The sequence below is a fragment of the Oncorhynchus tshawytscha genome, linkage group LG34 (genome assembly GCF_018296145.1).
Source record: "Oncorhynchus tshawytscha isolate Ot180627B linkage group LG34, Otsh_v2.0, whole genome shotgun sequence".
NCBI lineage: Eukaryota > Metazoa > Chordata > Actinopteri > Salmoniformes > Salmonidae > Oncorhynchus > Oncorhynchus tshawytscha.
Window position 1 is genome coordinate 8,048,122 of NC_056462.1, and position 12,790 is coordinate 8,060,911.

Below are 12,790 nucleotides of genomic sequence, written 5' to 3' on the forward strand. Positions count from 1 at the left end.
TACCTTTTGCATTTTCTGCACTGTTGGATGACAGACATGTTACTTTTAGTCTTGAAATCAGAATCAAACGTGTTTGGTCTGTAGAATCTAAACTGTGAGCAAATTAGCAATGGCTGTCTATCAATTGAACCATGTGAATGCAGCTACAACATGAAATTGTAAACTCATTTTTGCTCAAAGAGACAAAGACATCAACAGAACTACAATGATGCTGTGCATTCTGCAATGAAATATAAAATTACATAAACAATTAATCTATCAAAACTGACTATGCTACAGTAAATAAGCTATTGTGGTAGCTGGTATTAACACTTCATTACACACACCACCAGATGGCGCAGTACAGAATATGAGTACATGTTGGTATCATTTTGGCACACAACACACACACGTTGGCACACAACACACACACGTTGAGCTGGTTTGAAAATGCAGGCGACTGCCGACTGAAAGATCACCTTGCTTGATTCATAAATAACGACAAATTATTATCATTCAGTCACAATTGGCCCATACTACACCACGCGTTTGATGCTCTCGAACACGACCGTTGAATGTAGCTGCGACCAGTGTTGCCAATTTAGGTGCTATATTTAGTGAGTTTTCGTACCCTTCCTGCGACTTTTATTGGTAAAAGAGGCTAGCGAGTAGTTAGTTACAAATTCAGCTAGGAGGAGCACTGCCAGAGCCCTGCAAAATGACCTCCAGCAGGCCACAAATGTGCATGTGTCTGCTTAAACGACTCCATGAGGGTGGCATGAGGGCCCGACGTCCACAGGTGGGGGTTGTGCTTACAGCCCAACACCGTGCAGGACGTTTTTCATTTGCCAGAGAACACCAAGATTGGCAAATTTGCCACTGGCGCCCTGTGCTCTTCACAGATGAAAGCAGGTTCACACTGAGCACGTGACAGTCTGGAGACGCCGTGGAGAACGTTCTGCTGCCTGCAACATCCTCCAGCATGACCGGTTTGGCGGTGGGTCAGTCATGGTGTGGGGTGGCATTTCTTTGGGGAGCCGCACAGCCCTCCATGTGCTCGCCAGAGGTAGCCTGACTGCCATTAGGTATCAAGATGAGATCCTCAGACCCCTTGTGAGACCATATGCTGGTGTGGTTGGCCCTGGGTTCCTCCTAATGCAAGACCATGTGGCTGGAGTGTGTCAGCAGTTCCTGCAAGAGGAAGGCATTGATGCTATGGACTGGCCCGCCCGTTCCCCAATTGAACACATCTGGGACATCATGTCTCGCTCCATCCACCAACGCCACGTTGCACCACAGACTGTCCAGGAGTTGGCGGGTGCTTTAGTCCAGGTCTGGGAGGAGATCCCTCAGGAGACCATCCGCCACCTCATCAGGAGCATGCCCAGGCGTTGTAGGGAGGTCATACAGGCACGTGGAGGCCACACACACTACTGAGCCTCATTTTGACTTGTTTTAAGGACATTACATCAAAGTTGGATCAGCCTGTAGTGTGGTTGTCCACTTTAATTTTGAGTGTGACTCCAAATCCAGACCTCCATGGGTTGATCAATTTGATTTCCATTGATAATTTTTGTGTGATTTTGTTGTCAGCACATTCAACTATGTAAAGAAAAAAGTATTTCATAAGAATATTTCATTCATTCAGATCTAGGATGTGTTATTTTAGTGTTCCCTTTAGTTTTTTGAGCAGTGTATATTAGATGCTTGCTAATAACCTTTGCGCTTAGAGTCACCCTGTGAGAGACTTTGTTACATTAACAATGTCCCTCGCTGCAGGAAAGGTACTTTGGAAAAATAAAAAATGTTATGCCCCCATATGTACTACTGAAGGTCAAATTTTTCAGGGACGTGAATCTACTCTTCAGAGCCCAATTTGAATTGTTGTAGCTCTTACTGCTAATGATAATGTATTTGTTACATCCTTGGTAGTTATTGCCATGTATTAGAGGACACTATTACGTTACACAACAAGACTAAAGTAATTGCTAGGGTCAATTCATGTATGGAATTTGGCAGTTTATTCAATAAATTGACAGAATAAGATTTGGAAGGTGAGGGGCCAGAACACACAGCGAGGCATTAGCCTTCAGGAGGGTTCATGGACAAAGGTGGAGATGGCAAAGCCTGTATCAAATATTAAAAAGCATCTCTGAAGATAGTAAACAGTTAAATAAAACCCCCCAGTGTTACTGTTTATGACCAACGCCTTATCCCACCTCTCTTAGTGTAAGTCACGTAATTTCATAGAAGATGTGTGGTAAAAGCATCTCTGAAGATAGTAGACAGTTAAATAAAACCCCCCAGTGTTACTGTTTATGACCAACGCCTTATCCCACCTCTCTTAGTGTAAGTCACGTAATTTCATAGAAGATGTGTGATAAAGAGCATCTCTGAAGATAGTAAACAGTTAAATAAAAACCCCCAGTGTTACTGTTTATGACCAATGCCTTATCCCACCTCTGAGTGTAAGTCATGTGATTTCATAGAAAATGTGTGTTAAGTCCTGCCTCTCCCATCTCCTCATTGGTTTATAGAAGCAGATACTCACGTACCATCTCCTCATTGGCTCTACCCACGTGGCTGACTGAAAGGCTAACGCTGTGTTAGTCACATGATTACAAATAAAAGATATCTGTAGTTTGCGTCCCACTCCAGGCAGACTAAAGTTGCCCTTAGACACAGATCTAGGCTCAGTTTAAGCAACACCAATACCTACCTACCTACAAACCATTTGGTGAGGGAACACAACTGATCTTAGGTCAGTTTCTATTTCTGTCTTAAGACTCCTTGTTCAGTCCTTGCCACCATTTCTGACTTAATAATAACTAAAATCTATATACTTTACTTTGCCCTAATACAGAAGGTTACTTCCATGTTCAGCCTTCATCATTACACCCTTATCTTTACAGGTAGAAAAAATTAAGTTCCCATTTCTGTCTTAATACAGAAGGTTACTCACCATCCATGTTCAGGCGCCATCATCTATATGAACACAGTTCCCATTTCTGTCTTAATACAGAAGGTTACTCACCATCCATGTTCAGGCGACATCATCTATATGAACACAGTTGCAACTTCATTAAAGCTGTTAAAGGCAGTTTATCATAGCACACTGTGCTTTATTTCAGATGAGAGTTTTAGTATTCATCATTGCATTCTCTACCCGAAAGTTGATTGGCCCTCTTTGATGTCACATAAGTTGATAAATTGCTAGGTTTTCATTTATAAAGCTCTTTTACAAAAAGTCCCACTGTATCTAACATCTTCACCACACCCGGTCTCAGGGATGGCTGACTCTGGAAATTCCTGCAGTCAGCAATTCAATTACACAAAACTTGAAACATCGATGGCGTTGTGTGACAAAACCGTACATTTTAGAATGGCCTTTTATTGTCCCAAGCATAAGGTGCACCTGTGTAATAATCATGCTGGATAATCAACTTCTTCATATGCCACCCCTGTCAGGTGGATGGATTATCTTGGCAAAGGACAAATGCTCACTAACAGGGATGAAACCAACATTTTAGAGAAATAAGCTTTTTGGGAGTATGGAACATTTCTGGGATCTTTTATTTCAGCTCATGAAACATGGGACCAACACTTTACATGTTGTGTTCATATTGTTGTTCTGTACAAGTAAAACTGGTTTCCATTGCATTTTCAACTTTACTGATGGTTTTGACTAAACAAATGTTACGTTATATAGCGAATGTGCCCACTCTGATCGTGGCATGTGCACTCTAGCCCACATCATACAGTGCAGGTATAGCCTACATGATGAGATCATTATTGATAAGAGCTCAATTATTTTTATTTGTCAAACATTCATCATCACATTACCAGAATAAGACCCTGTATATTTATTGGAAAGTAGAATCAAGCTCATCACAGTGCACTTTCTCCACCCTGTGAAGTTCATCATTTAAATTGTAGCCTAATAAACTGCATGCTTTCCCAAGTCGTAGTTGGAGGACCAGACAACATATCATTGCGTGACTCCGAGTTTACTTCGATATCACGGTTATTATACTAATATTTGCGCATAGACATTCACTGCCATTTCTTGCATAAGAAATTTTGCAGACACAATTAGATCACACCTTGTCTATCTAGCGTATATTGTTTTGTCGATATTTGGAAAGTTTATCAACACATTTGTTGTTTCCATCAGGCCTGTGGTGACATTTTTCATCCAACATGTACTTTACTGTTACTGTAATTTAATTATACCAATGTGTTTTCATTAATTGAATTCCCTTAACCTATATTACGAGAATTTGTAAGATTCTTGTTTGCATAAAATAGACGGAGACCAGCCATTTCAATAATAGGTAACAGAATTTATTCTCGGAGCGTGCTGCCACATTACCACGAGCAACAGTTTATATACAATAACATAACGTCATTTAATTGCTCCTAAAATGAATATCCTCCTCCAGACCGGGTCAAAGGGAACTTTAAAGGTTCATTCTGAGTTCATTCTGACCCCCCTAGCACATACACATGACACACAACACAACTGAATTAACTTTTGACTCACCATTATCGATCACCACGTAGCTGTCAGTTCTAATTAACAGAAAAGGCAGTGAGTGCATTCCTAGATTATCTAAAACACCCCAGAGCTCAGTTTTGTCGGTTCAACCATAGGTTTGTAGTAAAACGCCAAATGGATCTACCTCCTGGTCCTCTTCCCCTGCCTTACCCACCAATGGTAGAGACAGAGATGACCACGCCTACTGAAATGCCGGATTGGACAACGTCACCAGAAGATGACTCAAGCCAATCAACTACTGAACAAGACTGGTGTCAGGAAGAACCACCCTCTGCCTCAAGTGACACCTCTGAATGGGAACAGCTGTTAGACTCATTGCTGATAGAGTAAGGGCACTGCCATAAACGGATGCCCATATATGAACTGTTGTTAATGTGTGGTAAAGCAGCTGTGTGTCCTCCAAGTTTGTAGAGGGGAGGACACTCACGTGACCTCGAGTGAGGGATAAAAAGGTATATATAGAGAAACTGCCGACACTTCGGCGCTGACTTCTTGAATTCTGAATTCATTTAGACAACCATTTGACTTAGGGTAATTGGCACCTGACTCAAATTACTTAAAGATTCTAACTTGTTGGATCTGAGAAGTGTCTCTCCGATATACCGTTTAACTATTGAACAGCTGTTCTGTCGCCTGCGGCCTTGGTGCTTGTATACTGATGCAAATTACATCCAGAGAAAGTCTCAGAAACTTATCCTCTCGATTGAGCTCAGTACCTCGCCCTCGTTGCGTGGCACAGATTATTCAATATTCCAGTGGGGCAGGGAATCACCAGCGGGTTCTCTCATCCAGTCCAAACTTGAATCTCTAAATTTAGTAAAGCACCGACTCCAATTCAACCTCTCAGCCAGTAGAGGGGAGTCGCTACCTACCTAAATTCTTAAAAGAACTCTGACCGACTGAAACTCTGCTCCTGATACCGTGGGTCTCCCCGTCATCTCTCAAAGGTAATTAAAGAGCTATTATAAGCATTAATATAGAGATAAGTGTTATCATTGTACCAGGCTTTATAGAGCATTCAGGCATTTGTGTGTTTTTGATTAACGCTGTGTGTGACCAAGTAACAAATTGTGTATTTTGAAGTGTGTTTGATTGTAAAAGACAAAAAACAGAGTGTTTCCAAAAATAAACGGTAGCCTTATTTTGTCTCGAGTAAAACGCCCTCCCAAGACAGTTAATAGATGTAATCGATAAGACAATTAATAAATCACTACTGGACACACCATTAAAAGACAAAGAGGAAGGTAACTCAATTTGTCATAGAGTATTGGTCTCCGTTTCCAGTGTCCCGGTAGAGGGGAGTGTCAGAGTTGTTATCTCCCGAGATACATAGCTGACGGGCAGAGTGGTGAGACTAAGTTGACTAAAGGTCCTCACACTTTAAACTAGATACATCACAGAAGGGAAATACTCAACCTGAGGGAAATCATATAGAGACTGGTAGGAAGAATAACAACTCAAGGATCCATTAGTGGTGTAAAAGGAGTCTAGAGGATAAACGTGGGGTTCACACATCCCAGCTAGAGCTAGACCGTTGAGAGTGACAAGGCAAAAGACCTCTCTACGCGGACAACGTATCGATAAAGAAAGAGAGGCAGGGCTACGCGAGCGGTCCTGGTTATACCGAGATAGCCTGAAGTATCTATAGTGCCCTGTCCAATCCAGGGAACGGGACGCTAACCACCTCTAGCACCCCGCTGCCGGCCAAGGGGCGGGGCTGAAGGTTTCGTATCGCGACAGGTTAACTACCATATCTGTTTACTTAATCCACAAACCATTCCTTTCTTCCTAGTTGGAATGGTGTTCATTAACTTTAATTACTCCTTGTCCGTGTCACACAATCCCTTCTTATGAACTCATATTGTTAATCAGATATAATATAAGAGAATGTAAGTTTACTTAGTTACAGTTCCATTTAAAATGATTTGTTCAGTCATTTAATCATAATTTTCCTCACATTTACTCATGTAAAAAGGTTGGATGGAAACATTGTTAATGAGTCCAAGTATAACTCCTCCAGTTGGCCAGTCCACTGCTAGAGTTGCATCGTTCAGGTTTGATGTAAAAAGTGATGGTTTGACCTCAGCCGTCATCTCCATCTCCCAAAACCATAGACCACGTCTGCCATTATCACGTATAATTACATCTAGAACATACATACATACATATACACAGTGGGGCAAAAAGTATTTAGTCAGCCACCAATTGTGCAAGTTCTCCTACTTCAAAAGATGAGAGAGGCCTGTAATTTTCATCATAGGTACACTTCAACTATGAGAGACAAAATGAGAAAAAAAATCCAGAAAATCACATTGTAGGATTTTTAATAAATTTATTTGCAAATTATGGTGGAAAATAAGTATTTGGTCAATAACAAAAATGTATCTCAATACTTTGTTATATACCCTTTGTTGGTAATGACAGAGGTCAAATGTTTTCTGTAAGTCTTCACAAGGTTTTCACACACTGTTGCTGGTATTTTGGCCCATTCCTCCATGCAGATCTCCTCTAGAGCTGTGATGTTTTGGGGCTGTTGCTGTGCAACACGGACTTTCAACTCCCTCCAAAGATTTTCTATTGCGCTGAGATCTGGAGACTGGCTAGGCCACTCCAGGACCTTGAAATGCTTCTTACGAAGCCACTCCTTCGTTGACCTGGCGGTGTGTTTGGGATCATTGTAATGCTGAAAGACCCAGCCACGTTTCATCTTCAATGCCCTTGCTGATGGAAGGAGGTTTTCACTCAAAATCTCACGATACATGGCCCCATTCATTCTTTCCTTTACACGGAGCAGTCGTCCTGGTCCCTTTGCAGAAAAACAGCCCCAAAGCATGATGTTTCCACCCCCATGCTTCACAGTAGGTATGGTGGTCTTTGGATGCAACTCAGCATTCTTTGTCCTCCAAACACGACGAGTTGAGTTTTTACCAAAAAGTTCTATTTTGGTTTCATCTGACCATATGACATTCTCCCAATCTTCTTCTGGATCATCCAAATGCTCTCTAGCAAACTTCAGACGGGTCTGGACATGTACTGGATTAAGCATGGGGACACATCTGGCACTGCAGGATTTGAGTCCCTGGCGGCGTAGTGTGTTACTGATGGTAGGCTTTGTTACTTTGGTCCCAGCTCTCTGCAGGTCATTCACTAGTTCCCCCCGTGTGGTTCTGGGATTTTTGCTCACCGTTCTTGTGATCATTTTGACCCCATGGGGTGAGATCTTGCGTGGAGCCCCAGATCGAGGGAGATTATCAGTGGTCTTGTATGTCTTCCATTTCCTAATAATTGCTCCCACAGTTGATTTCTTCAAACCAAGCTGCTTATCTATTGCAGATTCAGTCTTCCCAGCTTGGTGCAGGTCTACAATTTTGTTTCTGGTGTCCTTTGACAGCTCTTTGGTCTTGGCCATAGTGGAGTTTGGAGTGTGACTGTTTGAGGTTGTGGACAGGTGTCTTTTATACTGATAACAAGTTCAAACAGGTGCCATTAATACAGGTAACGAGTGGAGGACAGAGGAGCCTCTTAAAGAAGAAGTTACAGGTCTGTGAGAGCCAGAAATCTTGCTTGTTTGTAGGTGACCAAATACTTATTTTCCACCATAATTTGCAGATAAATTCATTAAAAATCCTACAATATGATTTTCTGGATTTTTTTTCTAATTTTGTCTGTCATAGTTGAAGTGTACCTATGATGAAAATTATAGGCCTCATCTTTTTAAGTGGGAGAACTTCCACTATTGGTGGCTGACTAAATACTTTTTTGCCCCACTGTATATATATAGGATCTCTGTGCATTCCTCTCTCTAGGATGCCAATCTTTGATGGTTATGACTAGAAACAGTACAGCTACGACCAGAAGGGACTTTTCGTAGCAGGTTAGGAGAGCATTTTAGCTAACCCTAACCCCTTTCCTATCCTTAACCTAAAGTCTCCTAACCTGTCCCATTAATTATCCTAACCTTCTGCATAAATTCTCCTCATCTGCTACAAAAAAATCACTTATGGTTGTTGCTGTACTCCCTCTAGTCCAGGGATGGGCAACTCCACTACTCTGGGGCATGAAAAGTATGACATTTTCAACCCAGCTAACACACCTGACTCCAATAATTAACTAAACATTATCTTCAGTTTAGAATGCAATTAGTTGAGTCAGCTGTGTTTGCTAGGGATGGGGAAAAGTGTGACACCATTCTGGCCAGCGAGGACTGAAGTTGCCCATCCCTGCTCTAATCAAAACCATCTTAGATCTCTGCCAAAAAGGCCTGCATTACCAGTCTGGTGATGGCCTAATGACACACACCCTTTTGCCTAATTTCCTGATCTTAAAGTGATACTCCAGTACTCCAGACCTGGGTTCTTCCTTCTAAACAATAAAATGCATTCCTTCCCTGATCTAATAGGGATTGTATAGGTGAACGGATTAGTACAATTATTCTATAAACACAAACATGTTTAAGACTTGAGTCCCTGTTTGTGGAATTCTAAATTCCTCTGTATTATTTCCCAATCAGAATTATTACTCTGTCAATGCATCCTAAAGGGATTGTAAGACCCAATATTTTTATAAGAAATGGACAGAGTCCCGGTCTTAAAAGTCAGGTAGCAGCGTTTATTACAAGAGAGTACTGAAGCAAAATACAAAGAACCTTACATTTTAAAGAGAGGACATGAAATGACATCATCAGTTTCTCACACTCTCTCCGATCCACACAATGGCACAATGTTTTCAGGTCTGGAGATGTCTGCTACTCCCCTCATAAACCAGACATTCCAATCTGTCTAAAAGATATCTTCTCCTCCACTAATGAAATATCAAGGACCATTCTTATCTGTCAGAAAAGATATATCATCCCTCTCCCTTAAACTTCCCGCAAGGTACAGACAGTTAATTTGTTTTACTTACATTTTCAGTAACAGCTTAACCAAGAACCCATACATTTCATACCATAACATAATAGTATTAGAATAAATGGTTCTTAAATAAATGTATACATAATTAATCATTTCAACTATAATTTCCTCCAACAGTCCCGAGGTGCAGTTGAAGCAATAGCTTTAATACCAAATTCTAGGTACATGCAGTCACATTCAAATATGCCAGATACAGGAGTAAGTCCCAATCTCAAGATCAATATATAAAATACACCTCAAAGTATGCATGTATCATTACACTCATGATTATTCAGGTTCTTTCTCTCTGCCATTACAGTCGTCTGTGTGTTACCTGTTACAAAGGATGATGGAAAACAATGATATACTTCAGATATTTTAAGTTGGGTTAGCAGATTCAGTTAGCTTCAGCATTTAAAGCAGGTCACTCAATGGTATGATTGTAAGCAAATTATATGAGTTCACTTGGCATCCGGGCCATCACTTGTCATCAAGGGCAAATCAAGTCCTATCCGAATATTATTTTCCATGCCACTTTATCATTAATGAAAAGTCATGTGATTTGCAGTATTGTAATGTGGTGCTTTTTCCCCCCAGTCTTCAGTACTTCATGTCTTGTTCTATTGTCACATGCCTAATGCCATCTGATGACACCACCTCAGAGGATACTACACAAAGAGCTCAAAAAGCACAGAGGATTTTTTGTGAAGTTGTTTTCTCTTTCAGCTAAACCTCTGGCTGATGCCAAGGTGGCTGCACTTAGGATGGTTTGTTGTTCCTTTAGGAACTCTCCTTCATATTTTGCTTTTAGTTCCTCCTCCGCTCTGAGTGTCTCCTCTTCCTTCTCTCTCAAGATCCTCTTCGTCTCCTCTTCAATCGCCCTCTCAGCCTTTTGGAACATCTCGGTGGTGTAGTAGCTTCCTCCATTCATCGTGACCATCTTGTTTATCTTCTCAAGCAGCTCAGTGACCTGGGAGCGGTTCTTCTTATCTCTGTTGTTGAAGTCATGATACCGCCCCCCGCATTTGGCAATGACATCCTGAAGATCTGAAGAGGCACGCAAAAAGTCTTCAATTGTTTGTTCTTCTTCAAGCTGGTCTGCATTTGTGAAGAGAACCATGATGCATCTTGCTGCATCTTTTCCAAAGAATGTCTGAATCATCTCCACTGAGTCTTTCTCTTCCTGTGTGAATCTAACCAACGCAATCACTACAAGGAACACATGGGGCCCAGGAGCAGAGAAGGAGATGCACTTAGCAATCTTCTTCAGGGTCTCCTCTTGTGACAAGTTAGTGTCAAACAAGCCTGGAGTGTCAACAATAGCCACTTCTCTCCCATCCACCTCCCCTCTTGCCTTGTCACACTCTTTTGTCAGAGAAACAGGGGAAAGTTTGGACTCAAAGACTTTTTCCCCCAGGATGGTGTTTGCTGTTGCACTCTTCCCAACTCCAGTCTTCCCAACCAGAACAATCCTCAGTGCCTCATTTTGTTTTTTCTGCACTGTTGGATGACAGAGAGAGACATTGTTGTTACTTTTCTTCTTGACATCAGAGTCAAACATGTTTGGTCTGTAAGAACCTAAACTGTGCACAAGTTAGCAATGACTTTCTATCAATTGAACTGTGTAAATGCAACTGCAACACGAAATGACAAAAATCCTGTGCATTCTGCAATGAAATATAAAATATCACAAACAACTAATCTATCAAAACTGACTAAGCGTTATTGTGGTGTGCGGTATTAACACGTCATTAGACATATGCACCAACAGGTGGTGCAGTACTGAATATGAGTTAGTGGTGCTGTTTGTCTCCCCCGCGCCCGGCCGCAGATATCAATTCTGCTTCAAACGAGTGGGAGAAGCTGTCTGTACAACAGAATTCATAGCAACGGTGCACACACAGGCAGAGAAGCACAAGGGGAGGGGTGTGGCGGGAGAGGGGGCGAAAACGCTACATCGTGGACAGTATCTGTGTCGTGGCATTGATAAAGCGTAATCTACAGTAGCGACAAATCAAGGGGATTCAGAGATTCTCACTGAAAAATAGTTGGCAATACTGGCTGCTACTGTATGTCTGTTACACTATGCTCAAATGTAAAGCAAATAAATAAAGCAATCCGTTTATAAAGAGCTACTCCCTCACTTCTTCCAAGGCATAAAGAGTTCCATGGGATATTACAGTTATGGTTGAATCAAAAAGATTGTTATTAAAAAGCAAAGCAATGACAGCATGTCATGCGTAGTTGATTTTTGAAGAACACAAAAATCAAATACTAGAAATGAGTTTCCATATGTCGTATTACCATGTAGGTAGGTTACTCACCACCAGCCATATTTGGGTCTTGGCGAGTCGATCCTGTGAGAGAGAATGGATTGGAACAACTGCTTTCATAGTATCACTCATGCGGTCCGCCCATAGACACACCCACAGTAACGGTATGCTCTTGGCAACTGCTCATTTTCGAAAGATGTTTCCCCAACGGTGGCGGTCCAAACACTTAAAAGGCACACCCACGATCCCCTCAGCCCTCAAATGACTGCAGTTTAAAAACTATTTTATTTGTTTGTAAGGGTCTCTCTTTGATTGTAAGTCACATGATGAGTTTGTGGTTCAATAACTTAAAAGACACACCCTCGTCCACTTACTGCTGCATTACCTTGAATTGTTGAAGTTGGTTCCAAAATCTTTAGATTTTGAGCTTCTCAAGGGCTTTGCTGTCCTTGTCGAGAGAATACTGCGCTGCGCATGAATGGTGCATTGGGGAAATAATGACGTTTGAGTTTTGTCTTAGGTACAGATATCTTTTCTATTTATTCACAAAACATGTTTGTAATTATTTATACCCAACAAGCGGCACCATATATGGTAAATATATTGACTAATACAATCATAATAAAAATTATACTTCAGGCCAACGCAACAAACACCTACCAATCGCTGAAGTTGGATACATATCTCCCTCACTAACTTTAAGCATCAGCTTTCTGAGCAGCTTACCAATCGCTGCAGCTGTACACAGCCCGTCTGTAAATAGTCCATCCAACTACCTCATCCATCATATTGTTTTTATTTACTTTTTTTTGCTCTTTTGCACAACAGTATTTTTACTTTCACATCATCATCTGCACATCTATCACTCCAGTGTTAATTTGCTAAATTGTAATTACTTGTACAATAAATCAAATTTAAAAAACACTAAAATCATCTTTATACTCATGAAACATAGTGAAGCTGGATGTGGGAATAAAATAAATGTTTTAAATAATGTTAAGAAATCCTACTGGGGGTTAACACAGATGTTTAAAATAAAACGTGTGGCTCAACAATGTAGCCTATCTCGCACCACCAGACACTTCCTCCCC

General features: G+C 41.2%; 1 protein-coding gene across 1 annotated transcript; it reads right to left on the bottom strand.

Annotated features, from left to right (window-relative positions):
• Nucleotides 1-9,124: 9,124 nt before the first annotated feature.
• Nucleotides 9,125-11,944, bottom strand: LOC112231821 (GTPase IMAP family member 7). Its single transcript, XM_024398612.2, has 2 exons — nucleotides 11,751-11,944; nucleotides 9,125-10,926 (listed from the first exon to the last, which is right to left on the bottom strand). Exons 1-2 carry the CDS (start codon nucleotides 11,758-11,760, stop codon nucleotides 10,085-10,087), a joined length of 852 nt encoding a protein of 283 aa, XP_024254380.1. The 5' UTR covers nucleotides 11,761-11,944; the 3' UTR covers nucleotides 9,125-10,084.
• Nucleotides 11,945-12,790: the final 846 nt, after the last annotated feature.